The sequence below is a fragment of the Bacillus rossius genome, chromosome 2 (genome assembly GCF_032445375.1).
Source record: "Bacillus rossius redtenbacheri isolate Brsri chromosome 2, Brsri_v3, whole genome shotgun sequence".
NCBI classification, from domain to species: Eukaryota; Metazoa; Arthropoda; class Insecta; order Phasmatodea; family Bacillidae; genus Bacillus; species Bacillus rossius.
The window spans coordinates 15,757,876-15,775,069 of NC_086331.1; the positions used below are offsets into that span (position 1 = coordinate 15,757,876).

Consider the following 17,194-nt stretch of genomic DNA (forward strand, 5'->3'; position numbering starts at 1 on the left):
GTGACGTAATCCAAGATGGCGGCAGGAAGTGACGTAATCCAAGATGGCGGCCGGAAGTGACGTAATCCATGATGGCCGCCGTGGCTCCCCGGCTCCCCCACCCCCCACCCCTGTCCCCATACATACTATAATTACCTACTAACATAATTTAAATAAAGTTCGTAACAATAAACATGTTAAAGAGGCGCAGGAAACTTCTGGCTGTCTGATCTGAGCAAAGTCGTGGTTGAATGCTAGTCCGAAAACGTTTTAAAAAACTGAAGGGCTGGAGGTTTGAAGTTTGCTGGACGAAGTGGAACAGCTGACAAGACGTCAGAGGGCCTTAGTCATCGGCCCGTGGAGACTGCTCTGGTCCTTGGAATGCGTCCGGTTCTTGTAAACTGGTCGAATACTTGTACCCTCGTCTGGTACTTAGTCCCTGTCTAAACAGATCCGAAACACATGATGTTCAGGATTGATCCACAGACAGTTGGTGAAAAAGGCAGAAAATGCCTTCTAGTCACGATGATAGTCGGGGAGTAAAGGTAGTAAAAACTTACGAAACAGGATGATGTCTTCCAGGATCTGCCCGGGCGTTTCATGATTTAAAAAAAAAAATTAATTATTTATGATGACTATAACATGACTACTCGAGATAGATCTATACAGACTGACTAACGCCTAAATACTATCGTTGTGAGAATCATCCCTTGTCTAGTTGATCACATTATAAAAGAAAAACGGAAAGGTGTCCTGATGACGTAGATGTGAAATAGCCAGTCCAGAATCGCGTCTGAGTCGCACTTGTGTTTTCGTACCATGTGCGTCTCTGCCTGAGGACGGGAGCAGATAGCAGTTCCCGAAACTTCCGCTTGTTTCTGTTTTAGAAAACTGTTGTGTTTGTTTCGTATTTTCGTTTTGTCGTGTTTTTGTCTCGTTTTGACTGTTGAGCTTAATTTTTTTTTTGGTTCAATATTATTGTGCTGTCATCATTTGTGGGGGCTTTTTCGTTCTCTTGTGTTTTTGGAAAACTATTGTGTTTGTTTCGTCTTTTCGTTTTGCTGTGTTTTTGTCTCGTTTCAACTGTTGTGCTGAATTTTTCGGGTTCGGTAATCGTTTGCTATCATAATTTGTAGGGGTTTTTTCGTTCTTTTAGCCCATTTTTCTTTGTTTTTCTTTGTTTGTTGACCATATTGCTGTTGTGGAGTATTGTGTGGTGTTTATATCCTGACAACAGCAATTTTTTTTGCTTAATTTGTGTTTTTGTCATTTGTGTTTTTGTAGTTTTCTTCTACAGACATACATGTGCTTAGCAATGGTGTATGTCCAAAAGCTGACATCAAGTAAATGCATCAATTTAAAATATTTTAAGAAAATTGAAGTCTTTCTAATAATAATACTGTATTAATTAATTTTTTTTATTGCAAAATAAGAAGTCGGTTTAGTGAAGATTTATATTCAAATACTAAGTTTGAAATGTGTGGCTATTTTAGCTTTCCCTGTATATTTTTGGGTGCGTTTTTTTGAAAAACCAGTAATATTATTTTGTTTTAATTTGCAGGAAAATGAACTCATTGAACTGTCTTGTGATTCCATGATGAAGTCAGTCTATAAGGAGAAAGATTTAACAACATTATGGAAAGAAAGGAGTATAGAATATCCAACAATATCGATAACTACATTGAGGTTTCTGATGTTATTCACCACTACATTTATGCGAACTTACTTTTTCAACTTTGATTTTCCTAAAAACCAAATACAGAAATCAACTCAATGTTGAAAGTGACTTAAGATTAAAAACATCTTCATTCGATCCTGACATTGATGTGTTATTTCAATCGAAACAGTCTCAAAATTCTCATTAATACAGTATTCTTACTTAAAAACAGCAATTTTACATACTGATATATTGTGATAACCGTCTTCTTAACTGTAATCGTAACAAAGCTGTATGAATTTTTTGTCGGAAAAATTAAAGTGGTCTTTGTGTACTTTTAATTGTAGTTTTTATCTTCACATAGGAACACTTGTTAGTGAGTATGAAACCACTTGTTGCACATATTGCTAAATACCTATATTTATTGTTAAATAAATAACTGTTTTGTTACAAGGTGCTTATATTTTATTCAACCAATTTCAAATCAGAACACAAATTGTTTATCAATAATCAATCTGTATCTTCAAAAAAAGTATATATAATTGTCAAAATGTGACTCTGACCAGAGTTACCTAAAATTGGAATCACAAACTTTACAATAAACTTGTGATTGGTGTTCTTTGTGGTAATAAACAAGTGACATTCTAAAAGGCAAACAAATTTTAAAAAATACATAAATTTGGAAAATAGAGGCTTTTGGAAAACAAAGCAAATAATAACTCGAGTCACGGGTTTATTGTCAGCTACATTTATAACACATAAAATCTTTGTTAAAATACTTTTTTCCCCTTTAAAACTTTTCACATTTCTTATTGGCAACCTTATTTCTCAGGAGCTGCTTCTTTCAAAATGTAAAATTGTCTTCAAGAACTGTTTTTGCCCCTGCCCCCTTTCCCGTAGACTCGTAATATATATTTTAAGATATTTAAGCATTTATAGCAGTTAGTTATTAATTTTACTATCTACCAGTATCTCAGAAGTACTAAAAAAATTCTTATTTATAAGTTAAAGATTGAACCAATAACTTTGGATATAAGTGGCTTTTAGAAGAAAATCAATTATAACTAAAATAAAGGTTGTTATATCTGCTAAATTAGCAATATGTAAAAGCTTTTCAAAATGATAATTTATGAACCTTTTGTTCTCTTTAAAATGCACCTATTTCCCAGAACCAGTTTATCAGTAGTACCCTGAAACTTAACAAAGATTGCAATTTACATGTCCAACAAAATTATCTCATACGTACCATAATTGCTGGTGACTTACTGTTTTCATATTTGTTTATATTAATCAACAATTTATCACATCACCTTTGAAATAGTTTCCAATAGGTATGGTGCCCAATGCATTAATTTCTTTTTTACATGGCAAGTTTATCAAGTAGGTCTGTTATACCATTATTGTGTAGTTTTTAAATGTCATTAACCATTTTGTCATGCCTACAAGAAACAAGTACTTGATAGAACCTTTTAGTACACTAAACTATCAGCAAATAAACTAACCATTAATAAATTCTGACTTGTGGTTATAAGATAGTGCCCAATGAGATTTATATTCAACAAGCAAGTTACATGACACCTAATTTGAAGTAATTAAAACAAATGTTATTGTGAGACAAGATCAATTTTTTTTGTTTGCAATACTTATTGAATACTTATAATAAACTTTACATAAATTTGATAAAATACTTAACACTGCCATAACAGTTTTAAATATCCATATGACAGAATTACATTAACATACATTTTGAAAATAATGGGTGGTGGGGGTAATGAAAGAATTGTAGGCTAACAAGTACAAAGTAAGGATTTATTTACTGAGTTGTTATAATTTTAACAGCTATATTTTTGTTAGGTACAAGAATATATACATATAACGTAAGAAAATTCACTGCACGTTTGCTGAACACGATTTGTCGTTATTTGTTCTTTCTTTTTTGTTTAACACACTCATGAGAGAACCTCATGATCACCACCAAACGTACTTGCAAGTACTACATTTTCCACAAGATTCGTAACACAAATCCCAAATTTTTAACACACATCACTATTTAAATGAAGCCAAATTACATATATAAAGCTGAAATGAATAACTTTTATCATAATTTGTAAGAGCCAAAGTTACATTCTTTCGTTCTTATAAAAACAAACATTTCAAAAATATCGCTTTAAAATAAAAGTTATTTATCTCGTATGCAACATCTCTATTAAGAAATATTGGGATTTTCGTTTACATAACCATAAATAACTCCCAGGTGAAAACACATTGAAAACAGCTTTTTTGCAGTAAACCTCCACTCGATGCAATTAAAGCGGTACTAAATTCCTCAACTAGAAAGTTAGTGAGCACTACCACTAGATTGGACTGAACATACAAATTGTTACGCCTAGTGTAGATTTCTCGTAAAATCTAGTAGTTAACCCCACTAAATTATTCTGTGCATACAGCCTTAAGTCTGTGTGCCAACATAGAGGGAGATAGAGCAATTGCTTAATTATTAAGTGAATATGTGGGTAGAGTGTTCGCACATGTGTTTTTGGGCACAATTAGTAAAGCTTGGCCAATAAAACTGTTCAAACCCCTGTTACTGCACACACAGTTGGCCCGTTAAGGCTACAAGATCGCATAGCACTTTGTCAAATAATAAGGATTTACTAAGGAAAGTGTGTTATCGTCCACGACAAATAAACAAATCAAAATATGCACAAACTCAAACTGTAATGCTACAGTCAACAATTTTTTTTAAGGAATGTTTCTGTTTGAATACCAATTGTAAAAAAAATACATTTTCCTATCACATTAGCTTATTTTGACATTTCAAATCATAAGTCATTGGCTTACAAGCCCAAAATGGTTTATATAATCATTATAGTATAAACTGGCGCCGAATTCACACTTTCTTATTTACTGAAATCCATATTTATCCTAAAAGACTGAAATTGAAATAAATTACCACATTCCAGCTAATTTAAAGACATCTAAATTATTTCCAAAAAGGTTTGAAAATGTGAAACTACTTGTTCTATCATGTCTACTGGTACCAGGAACGTACACACAATTTCATTTGTGTGTTTGATTTTTTTTTATGGGGGGGGGTGTATATATATATTATATATATATATATATATCCACTTTGTCTACTGTTTGTTATTTTTCAAATACTTTCTTTTTGTTGGTGAGAAAGATAGATTTTTATAGATATTTTAGCAATGTAGGAAATGGGGTGTTATTCCCCTCTTCACTTTCCCTCCTTTATATGCCCTGGGCTGGTACAGGTGTAAAATAGGTTTTTTTGAATTATTTCTCGTGTGGTGTTGACAGTAGTGACTGTCAAATAGTCCGAAATTTTGGTACTTGCAGAAATGCATTATAATTTTCTTATTTTCTGCACTTGGCAGCACTTATAGGCAAAATAAAGTATGTCTACTGATGATGATTTTATGTCAAGTTTGTACTCAAATATAACATCAATAATTAAAAAGCTTCAAATATAAATGTGTATTTTTTGTAAACCTAGATATCAGCCACATTGTAGCCATGAGACTATTAATTACTTTACAGGGTAAGTGGACCGCATTAATAAAACAACAGGTGTGCTGGTAAATTTATTGGGGCCGCCTAGAGCGTGAACAAATATTGAACAGCTGTCATAGTTGATGACTGTATAAGTGAATTGACCTGCTCGAACACTGACAGGAACTGGTGTTTTGTCTCCTCGCAAGCCTGGAAACACCCGCAGCAAGGGTGGTTATAATATCATTGGCAGCTACACTTACAGAACTCCTGAAGGGCCTTCTTTGCTCAGAGGTGTACACACAGACAGAGCAGCTCCTGATGATCACCACTCTGTGGATACAGCATGGCAGATGTAGTGGTGATGTACCACCACAGCACACTTCTGAAAAGTCTGAGCGGCATTATAAAGACCAAAATACATTAATGGAAATTTGTGAAGTCCAAAGGGCGTTTTATGTAAGTTTTTGGAATATCAGCTGGCATTACTGGGATTTGGCTGTAGGCCCTCACAAGATCAATAGTGAAGAAAAAGTTTTGCCACAAAGAGTGTTGGAGATGTCCTGAATGTGGGAGATTGTGTACCTGTCTAGAATTGTGCATGCATTGAGCAAACAGTAGACCCCACATGGTCTCCATTCCGCCCCTTTCTTGAGTACCATGTGCAGAGGCGAAGACCAAGGTCTGTCAGAAGGGCGAGCTGTGTCAAGTTTGAGCATAGATTCAAACTCCCTCTTTGCTATCCTTGGTTTGTCCAGTGCCAAATGACATGGTTTGCCGAACACAGGTTGTCTAGCATAGTGCGGATATAGTGCACTGCAGAATTTTGGACAAGATGTGGGGTACCAGGTGGTCAGGTAAGACATAATACTTTTGGAAGAGCTAGGAGTAGTGAGATGATTGAGGCAGTGTCCTGACACTAATGACATCACATGTAGTTTTGTGGCAGACCAAGGCAAGAGGTGTGGTACTGTCTATCAGGCATTGGTTCTGTATGTCTATCAACAGGTCATAATGATTTAGGAAGTCAGCACCAATAATTGGTTTGGTAATATCGGCCACCACAAAACACCTGACAAAATCTCGCCAAAGTCCTAAGTTTAATGTTAGGATAAGGAAGCCATAAGATGAAGTATGTGAGCCATATGCGAGTCATTGGCAGCAAACAAGACATAATTGGACTTTCCAGGTAGTTGGGTACAAGGAAATACAAAAATGTCGACACCTGTGTCAACCAAAAAACTGCACCTTTGTTCCCTTGTCCAAGATGAAGAGGAGGCTACCATAAGTTGGGGTGGGGTCATGCTAATCACCATCAACGAGTCTCCTGCATGTTTCCCGAACTGTAGTCACAGGGCTGAGTCACTTTCGTGCCCCATCTCCGAAGCATCTGTGGTACCAGCACATTCTTTGAAAACTCTTGCTCCGGGAGCATTGTTGGCGAGACGTAGATGGGGAACGGTCACAGTGACTCAGGCTGCTTCTGCCATCTGTGGTCATGGATTAATATCTGCGATGGCATCTGCGAGCTCGGCTAGCCTAAGGAAGAATTTGTTGTGTTGCCAGAATCGCTTGTGTCGGTGGTGGTAAGCGACACAGCCACAATGGCCTGAGGAGATCATCTAGAACAACTGTTCCAGTCAAGCTTCGGAGGTACTATAGAAATTGGGAAGGCATTTGGTCACCGACTTCCTTGTGATTCCAGAAGTTGGGTCTTTCGCTCTTGCGAAGTAATAAATCTCTTTATAAGTTCCATTTTAAGTCTGTTATATTTGTCTTTAGTTGGGGGATAGAATGATATATCGCGCACTTCGGTTGCATATTCGCCATCCAATTTGTCTGCCACATAATTAAATTTGTTTCGTCAGATGTGATTCCCACTAGTGCAAACTGATTCTCCACCTGCAAAATCACATTTCTGGGTGAGGAGCCCAGAATGGTGGAATTTGGGCTGCATCACACCCGATGGATATTCAGCCATAACTGTAGACGTGTTCTAGACTGAAATTGACACACTGTGGCACGAGTCGCGGAAGCCCGAAGCGGGTGCTGGAAGTGTCACAGAACTCGTGCGTTCCCTCTACTTCCGCGGCCGAAGTCGCAACATAGCGAAGTGCGTGACGTGTGCGGCGCGGATGACATGCGCTTTGCGATCGGTTGCTTATCTTATGCGACACGTGAATATCACGTGGCACTCTACCTGAACACGTACTAGACTTGCCCTATCATGTCGGGCTCACCACTGTACCCGTGAGGCTACTATTTACTTTGCAGGGCAAGGGGGCCGCGTTAAATAAAACAGCAGGTGTGCTGGTATGAACCATTTATTGGCGCCGCCTACAGTGCGGACAAATACTGTAAAGCTGTCGCAGTGACTCGACCTGCTAGGAACACGACAGGAACTGGTATTTGACTCCTCGCAGGCCAGGAAACAACCCCCCCTCCCTGCCACTACTTGTTTTAGGAGGGTGGGAGGGGTTATAATCCCATCGACGGCCCAGCTAACGGAACTCCTGAAGGGCGCGCTGCCTTGTTCGCTCAGGGGTGTACACACAGACGGGACAGCTCCTGCTGATCACAACTCTGTGAATTCAGCATGGCAGATGTAGTGGCGATGTACAGCGCACATGCATAGCAGAGTAAACAGATTAATGACGGTTCACACATAGGCAGCCTGTTATTTGTGCTTTTCAGTTTTCATGGAGGTAGCCAATTCATAAATCAAATTATTATTCTTATGCTTGCTTGTATCACATACTTTCATTCAGATTTAATTGTACGTAATATGATACAAAGTACATGACTAATAACTGCAGTTTTATAATATCAAATAAAATGTCTTATTTTACATGTGTTAAACATTTACCATTAAAATGGCATACATATAGTTTTTAAAATTTCTGAATTATTTTCATAGTCAATAGCCAAGTTGTTTGGAGGCCACTATAATTCTGAAATATCCGTTATCTTAATCCTATGCACATAACTACGCGGTGACAAATTCCGTGTTAAATTTTCTATCAGGTGTGTCTCTAAAGTTTAAAATAATTGCTAAAACACTAACGCCTGCCTGACATAGCAATATTCGGTATTAAATAAAATAAAATAGTGCGAATCAGTATTTTTCTTTTAACGTTTATCGTTTATGTGATCTTGGATCACTATATGAATTAGGTCTGTATGTTCAAAGGAAGTTTTGGCGCATTTATATATCAGCCAACCTTTGTATTAATTGTGTTTCAGATGTCATACATTTTTTAAGTTCTTGCCGCTATATTGCATCACAAGTGAACCCTGTAGGGTCTGATCAAACTGTCATTAAGTGAAAAGAAGTTTAGAAAAAAAGTTAACAGAAAGCTTTAAAATCTCTGCATTTTAAGCACTAAAAAAACTTGTTTGTCCTGAGAACTGGTTGCTGCTGAAGAAATAGCTTTTGTTGACCTTCAGGAGACTTTGAATACATGATTTCTAAAATTTTCTGACACTTGTAAAACACACATTTTAACAAAATATGAGGGTGGCATTAGAGAAAAAATAATAAAACTTCCTTGAACTGTAAACGTGCATACTCCAAATTTTTTCATGCTCTAAATGCAATCTATACCCCCCCAAAAAAAATACACTGGTTTGCGAAAAATATAGGAAAATAAAATTTGCTTAAAATTAATTGAATTAGATTTTAAGGAAAATTATTTATTTTATTTGGTTATATCATTTAAGTCTACATGTTGTGTAAGCTCTCAATGGCAAGTAACGAACGAGTTTCACTTTTCCGAAGGTCATTTTATTTAATACTAGCTGCCCGACCCGGCTTCGCACGGCTATACTAACGGGAAAAAAATTAAGCCACATCTCCCATTTACAGAATTGGTAAATAAAAAAAATCAGTGAAAATGTATTACAATGCTGTATAATGTACCGGAGAGAAAATGAATAGCACCGATGGTTTCCCGACTCGTGCACGCAACGTACAACTGATGTACCCGTACTTCGCTACGGCAGTCTACAGGCAGATCACTCTTGCGCCGCTCATTATACATGCCCCTCCTTGTGGGTACGCCACTGCCGCGCGATGCCCGTTGCCATGGAGACGCAGAAGGCATGAACAATGCAAAATCCTGTTCTCATGCAGACAAAGTACCCACTGTTGCCTGGTTTTAACCCCCCATGGGATCTAATTTTCGGAAAATGTCATCCTGCGTAACATAAGGAACATTACTCTTAAGTTTCAAGTCTGTAAAATATATATACTTGAAAAAAAGGGCTATAAAAAACAAATTAAACACAGAGAGAGGAAAAAAACAATAGTTTAGGTTTGCGATTTAAAGTGATAAAAAGTATTTAAATACTAATTGAACTCTTATGAGGGTACTGATTGCTTCGTTGTTAATATCACACGGGTGTTTTTTTACTTGTATGGGAAAATTAAGAATGATAGAGGCATCTAGTGCGTGTTAACAATGTTAATAGGCAATAGGAAATAAACTTCTAGCGCCTGCGGCATTGTCAACACACACTTCGTACGTGTACTGCATGTTGTATCTAACCCCCTCCAACGCATTTGATTCTAAATTGGACTTTTAGTAAGGATCCCTAATGTTATTGATAATATAATATACTCTTTCATCAGTTATGAGAATAAAATACTGGCGAATAGTTAGCTAGCCTAGAACTTTAAGAAACAAAGTAGGTGGGCATACGTGATTTAATTTAATAGAAAAATTTGCGTAGTGACAGCTTAGTGACCAATACGAGAACTTCAGAAAAGTGAATTCGTTTATGGGCCAGACTATAGTTGGCGTTGGCGCATTGTTGATCTTTAAGTATGAGCATCATTGGACTGGAAAAATGAAGTTTAATTGGATATCGGTATATTCAGAAACAAGATTTCACGAAACAGCTTTTAACGGACTAAAATATGTTCTTTTTTTTTTCACGACTCTATGCCATTGATTTTTTTATATGTGGCATCATTTTTGATACATTCGGGTGGAACGCATATACTAGTTGCAAAAATAACCTGAGGTCCGTGGTTCAAAAAACAATGACGCAACTGGCGGAGTAGTTGAACCACACACTCTGGAACCGGTTTTTGAACCGGAATCTCGCTCCGTAGCCTCAATGGGCAGTCGTTCCGTACGTGATGCTAGACACGCGCGTACGCTCAGAGCGTGTCTCCTACACGCAGCTCTCCCCAGCTCACGCTTTTTGGTTTATGGTCTTTTCAGGGGAAGCGTATTAAATATATCCTCCCTTCGAAGAATACACTTCAATAATCAACAACAAATATTTACTCTCCATGTTAAATTATCTCTTGATGTAAGCCGCATATTACTCATACTGTAACTATTGTGTGACACACACAGTGAACCAATTTCCAACCTACTGTTTGTTTCAGGAGCGTACGCCGAATATCATTTTGAGCGGTGGAACCACTTTGTGCGCTGTTTGCTTTCAAATTAACATATATTGGTAGAGATTATATATATATTTTTTTTTTGAAGGATTTCGGGGGGATACCTACCTATCACTTTCCAGCGTACGCACTATTTGTTTCTTGACATTAAATGTTCAGTGAATCGTAATCAAGTCCCTCACCATTTTCCGATCTATTTTCGAATTATTTAGGGTTCAGAAAACAAGAATACTGTTTATAATTAATGCGCGTTTAATCAAGCACTTGTGTGATCAACCCACTGATTTAACATTGACCCATAAGGGGATGGAAAATATTGCTCGGTATTCGCCCAGTAAGTCTGGCACAAGCCTAGAAAAAATTTTGTATACTTGATTGTTAAATTGTGATTGTGGTATAAGTAAAATTTCATTTTAAAAAGTACTTCAATAAAAGTAAGTACTTGTCTAGGAGTGTTTTTATGTTCCGTAGTGTAAAATTTAAAGTGATTGTCACATGTACGAAAATTGTAAATAGGCGTAGAACAAATGTAATATTATAATGTACTGAAAGACAAAACTATCAGCTGTGGCGAACGGTGGCGGGTTCCTCCCCCCCCCCCCCCCAAATCCTAAAAGATCTTTAAAAAAATCCATTATTACCACCAACAAAAGGGGAAGAAAAAAATTATGAAAGCTAACAGTAGGCAAATATTATATGCTCTAATTCCTGAACACCTCTCGAAATGAAATTCTTCATATACTTCTGACTAGTATTGTTTTAAAAAAATTAATGGTGAAGTAACTAGTTTTGCATCTAGAAGGATCTAGACTAACAGCATTATCGTCCGTTATTTCATCACGGACTGTCGGGCAAAAGGCGGATGGTGTAATCTCGCCGTTCAACCGTGTCTCAGGCAGCCGAAAAACAAGCAACGTCACGCGCCATGTTCCCCTACCTCACCCCCTCCCCACATTGCAGCGCGTGACGTCAGCAGAGGCACGCGCGCGCACCGACCAATGAGAGCGCGCGGCTGTCGGGGGCTCGCCTGTGCCTCAACCAGTCCCTGCGTGCCCCCAGCGCACACGACGACCCTGGCGGCAGGCCTTGTAGCTATAAGGCTGGCGAGCGTAGCCCGTCGCTTAGACAGCCCGCTGTGCTATCTGTGTGTGCGCGCGCGTGCGGCCGGGCGTATCATGTTGCTCTCGTCCTGATACCGACGACTGCGTCTGACGCATCGCGTCGTAAACTCGGCCGATTAATTTTTTTATGTATTCATCTCGTCAGTGCGCGTGGACTCGAAACATTTTGCGATCGTCTGAACATTTTATTTAATGTTTCGGGAAATTTAATTCAACCGAGGTATTTGAACCCGATTTTATTGAATTTATAGTGCAAACTCTTTATCATCGATGGATATCCTGAAAACGACGATATTTTCTCTGATTGTGGCTTCCAGTTATGCGCTGCCACCTCCATGCCCTAGGTGAGTTTGATTTATTTTTTACACTTGCAACCGTGACGTGCATTGTTATAAAATACTAGCGGTAAAATACCAAATCCCACAGTGCTTTATAAAAATATTTGGAGTTGAATTTATTTTAAAAAATATATTGAATTTTAATATGTATTAAAATAATACATACATATATATCAAAACAATATGTACAATAAGTGTACTGGTGTAAATAAATATTTAAGGCATAAGAAAATAATTATCAGTAGACATTGAAAAATGCTATCCGTGTCAATGTCTTTAGAAACTTTAGTTTTGCACAGTGACAGAGCTACAAATGTTAAGTATACAACTAGCATAAATATGGCTTGTTTTTTCATTTGATAATCATAAAATATGAGTTCTTTTGTTGACTCTTGAGTTAAATTATGATCTCCCTATAAACCATCTTACTGCACAAGTGTTTTTTTTTGGGTGGTTGGGAAAGGGGGGGGGGGGGGGGAGTGGTGGTTTGAGTACAAAATTGATGAATTTTTAAACTTAACACTGATCGTCTTATACATGTAAATCATTTTAATTTTTTTTTGTGCCGTGTTCCCCCCCCCCTCCCCCCCTTTTTCCAAATGCACTGGATAATAAAACTTCTGAAGTAATAACCAGTTACCTATTATTCTATGTAAACACTTTCGGTTACCTACCCAGAATTTAATCCTGGATCCGCACGTGGGAAGAGGGGGGGGGGGGGGGGGGGGTGGAAATCCAAAATTGATGAATAATTTGAAGATTTTTTCTAAACTTAATCTCTTGCTTTTGCTGATCGTATATGTGAGGATTTTTTAGGGTTTCGTTTGCGTGAACGATTTGAGAAGTTTAAATTAATTTAATTAAATATATTTGTAAAATTATTTAATAAAAAAGTTATATTTAAATTATTTAATTTTAAAAATTTAAATTTATTTAAATATTAAAAAAAATTTTTTAGAAAATAAATGTAATTTTTTTTTTCTTTAACTTAATACGAGCTTTGCTGATCGTACCTGCTAGGGTTAAGGTTTAATTTACGTGAACGTTTTAATACATGTAAATTATTTCAACTGTGTTGGGGGGGAGGGGAGGGGGGGGCCCAAAATCGATGGATAATTTAATATTTTTTCTTAAATTTAGTTTACGTGAACGTCTTATAATTGTAAATTATTTAATTAAAATTTTTTTTTACAATATTGAATTTTTAAAGATCTTATTTTTTTTTTCAAATTAAAGATAACTTTTGCTTATCGTACTTGCGAGGGTTATTTAGAGTTCCATTTACAAGAACGTCTTAATTCGTGTAAATTATTTTAATTGTTGAGGGTGGGGGGAAATAGAAAATTAATCGTTAATTTTTTTTTAAAATAATTTAATTTACCTAAACGTACTATAAATGTAAATTATTTTAATTTAAAAAAATAACATTTTTTACAATTTTGATAAACTTATAAAGATTTTTTTTTCAAACTTAACACTAACGTTTGCTGATAGTACCTGCGAGGATTATTAAGGATTTCATTTACAAGAACGTCTTACGTAAATTATTTTAATTATGTTGGGGGAATACAAAATCAGTGGCGTAGCCAGGATTTGTGTATGGGGGCGTGGGGTTAAGAAGCATGGTTCCCCCCCCCCCCCCCCCATTAAAACGGGGATTTCCGGGGGTCCACCCCCGGAAAAAAAATTTGGATTTTAAGGTGTAAAATAGTGCTATTTTAGCATTTTTCGGTACTTAACTTTAAATATTGTAATGGTAAAAATATTAATTTTTTAATCAAAAAATTGTTTGAGTGATGAAGAAATTAAAGATATTTTTATCAATCCAAGTGCCTTGTTTACATCCACTCAAAATCATATATCATGCTCGAAGCTCGACAGTACAAAAAAAAAGGAATAAAAAGGATTGGGTTTCGGCAGAACTTGCCTATTCCTGGAAACAATTAGCCTTATAATTACCGCGCTGGTTAAATACAACAGAGGTGTAAGATATTTGAAAACTTGGGACCCGTCACGACGTCACAACCATAGGCGTGCGCACGGTAGGTGCCACAGGTGCCTTGGCACCACCATTAGGGTTAACGTTATTTTGTTTTTTACAAGCAGAAATAATACATACTTCCAAAAATCCGTATTATTTCCAAAAAAAATATGTTTTCCAATCGTGTCGAGTTACAGATATGTGCTCATAACACTATCAGTATATCAATTATCATCGAACCAACTATACACACGGAAACAAGCCAGGTGCAATTACTTGTGTTGTACACGCGGGCCGCGGCTACGAAACTTCTGAAAAGTAAATACTTCTAGTTCTCCTCGAATTACATAGAATGCGCGCTCGGTGTCCACTGTTCACTTCACTCAGCAGGCGCACGGAATAATAGCCGCCGTCCGCATAGGCGTGCGCAGGACTTCAGTAATGGTGGTGCCAGATTACACGACAGCCCTATCATTCACGGACCCCGAGCGTAAAGCGGGGGTCAGGGGGCCCTCCCCCGGAAAAATTTGGATTTGAAAGCGCAAAATGGTGCTATTTAAGGTGTTTCCGAACAAAACCATTAAATACACAGATGTAAAAATTTTAACATTTTTTATGACAAATTATGGCTTTGAACGTTATAATCACCAGGAAAACTACTAAACTATTTACAGTTTTAAGCTTTGTTGAGCCATTAAGTAAATTGCACAAATTGTTTGCACGGAATTCATGCTGGTGGCTTTGAAAAACCGTACTTACATGTTTTCTGAAGACGCCAAATAAATGCTAGAAAATACATTCTCAAATGTTAAGTTTTAAAATCAAAAAATCAAGGGAGTTTTTGCAACATACCTTAAATATGTAAAATATTAAAATAATAAAAATACACAAATAAGAGTGGGCAAAAGTTTTAACTTTTGGAATACAACAAAAATGTTTTGTAGGCGACTGCATATAAGTCATCGAGTAAGCCTATCCTTTTAACTAACTAAACTCTCTCTCTTTTTACATGCTTTATATTAGCTTCACCTGTATGTTTGTCTGTCCGTCTGTAATTCTTTCGACTAAGAGTGAGTGACTCATCACTGTAAAATGTCCCACCCATTTCATTACGTTCGTTAGCCGAGCGGTCTAAGGCGCGCGACTTCTGTGACGTCAGCTTTCGGATTCAGCGATCGTGGGTTCTACTCCCGGCCACGCCGAAAAAAAAAAATGTTTTTTTTCCCCGGTAAATTCTAATATTATATCCATACATCTAACTGCAAATGATTCGTAGAGACTTTACCATTTCTTTGTGACGTTGCAACTCCAAATAGTTATCTCAGATGGTAATAGGTAGTGTCGGTAACTCATTTCCCTATGATAATTATACATAAATATAGTCTAAAAAACTAAAAAAACATGCTTTTAAAGAATATCAAACTAAATAGTTAAAAATAAATATAGTTTAAAAAACTAAAAAACATGCTTTTAAAGAATATCAAACTAAAAAGTTAAAAATAAATATAGTTTAAAAAACTAATGAAACATGCTTTTAAAGATTATCAAACTAAAAAGTAAAAAATAATTTTAAAATTAAATTTATGACAATAGTATATAAGCAATACTAGTATAAATGAGAAAAAAGCATGGGGCGCTTAATATTCAAAAAATATGGCACAAAGCGCCTCAAGCTTTTTTCTCATTTATACTAGTATTGCTTATATACTATTGTCATAAATTTAATTTTAAAATTATTTTTTACTTTTTAGTTTGATAATCTTTAAAAGCATGTTTCATTAGTTTTTTAAACTATATTTATTTTAAATAAACCCTGGCGGACGGCGGCTATTATTCCGTGCGCCTGCCGAGTGGAGTGAACAGTGGACACCGAGCGCGCATTCTATGTAATTCGAGCTTCGAGGAGAACTTATGAGAAGTATTTACATTTCAGAAGTTTCGTAGCCGCGGCCCGCGTGTACAACACAAGTAATTGCAACTGGCTTGTTTCCGTGTGTATAGTTGGTTCGATTGATAATTGATATACTGATAGTGTTATGAGCACATATCTGTAACTCGACACGATTGGAAAACATATTTTTTTTGGAAATAATACGGATTTTTGGAAGTATGTATTATTTCTGCTTGTAAAAAACCAAATAACGTTAACCCTAATGGTGGTGCCAAGGCACCTGTGGCACCTACCGTGCGCACGCCTATGGCCGTCCGCCAGGGTTTATTTAAAAAAAGAGAGAGAGTTTAGTTAGTTAAAAGGATAGGCTTACTCGATAACTTATATGCAGTCACCGACAAAACATTTTTGTTGTATTCCAAAAGTTAAAACTTTTGCCCACTCTTATTTGTGAATTTTTATTATTTTAATAATTTTTCATATTTAAGGTATGTTACAAATACTCCCTTGATTTGTTGATTTTAAAACTTAACATTTGAGAATGTTTTTTCTAGCATTTATTTGGCGTCTTCAGAAAACATGTAAGTACGGATTTTCAAAGCCACCAGCATGAATTCCGTGCAAACAATATGTGCAATTTACTTTATGGCTCAACAAAGCTTAAAACTGTAAATAGTTTAGTAGTTTTCCTGGCGATTTTAACGTTCAAAGCCATAATTTGTCATAAAAAATGTTAAAATTTTTACATCCGTGTATTTAATGTTTTTGTTCGGAAACACCTTAAATAACACCAATTTGCGCTTTCAAATCTAAATTTTTCCGGGGGAGGACCCCCGGACCCCCGCTTTACGCTCGGGGTCCGTGAATGACAGGGCTGTTGTGTAATCTGGCACCACCAATAATGAAGTCCTGCGCACGCCTATGGTCACAACCTTATAGCTTCTGCTCGTGACATGGGTAGGGGAAGGGAAGGAGAATCGGTAGGGCTCGCTTACTCTTCCCCTCCAGTGCAGTGGCCGGCGATAGCAGTAAGACACCCAGGCTTTTAGCTAACCTGCTTTCAGATAAGAAAAAATAATAATGGCTAGGGGGGGGGGGGGGGGTTGGAACCCCTAACACCCCCCCCCCCCCCCGGGCTACACTCCTGTACAAAATTGATGAATAATTGAAGTATTTTTTAAAACTAATTTAGTTTACATGAACGTCGTATACATGTAAATTATTTTAATTGTTTTTTTTGGGAAGGGGGGAAATTTAAAGCTGGAGAACAATTGAGGATTTTTTTGTTTGTTTTTGTA

At 36.8% G+C, this 17,194-nt stretch overlaps 1 protein-coding gene across 4 annotated transcripts in view; it reads left to right on the forward strand.

Annotated features, from left to right (window-relative positions):
- The window catches only part of LOC134529137 (trehalase), a 469,230-nt gene that overhangs the window by 62,821 nt on the left and 389,215 nt on the right, over positions 1-17,194 (forward strand). For 2 of the 4 annotated variants that reach the window (XM_063362908.1, XM_063362909.1), the window contains exon 1: positions 11,658-12,030. The exons of 1 other annotated variant lie outside the window; for it this stretch is intronic. In XM_063362908.1, coding sequence (XP_063218978.1) covers positions 11,957-12,030 — 74 coding nt within the window. In that variant the 5' untranslated portion in view covers positions 11,658-11,956. Of the gene's footprint in view, positions 1-11,657; positions 12,031-17,194 lie in introns of those variants that run through there. One more of the 4 variants, XM_063362907.1, reaches the window with a different exon arrangement.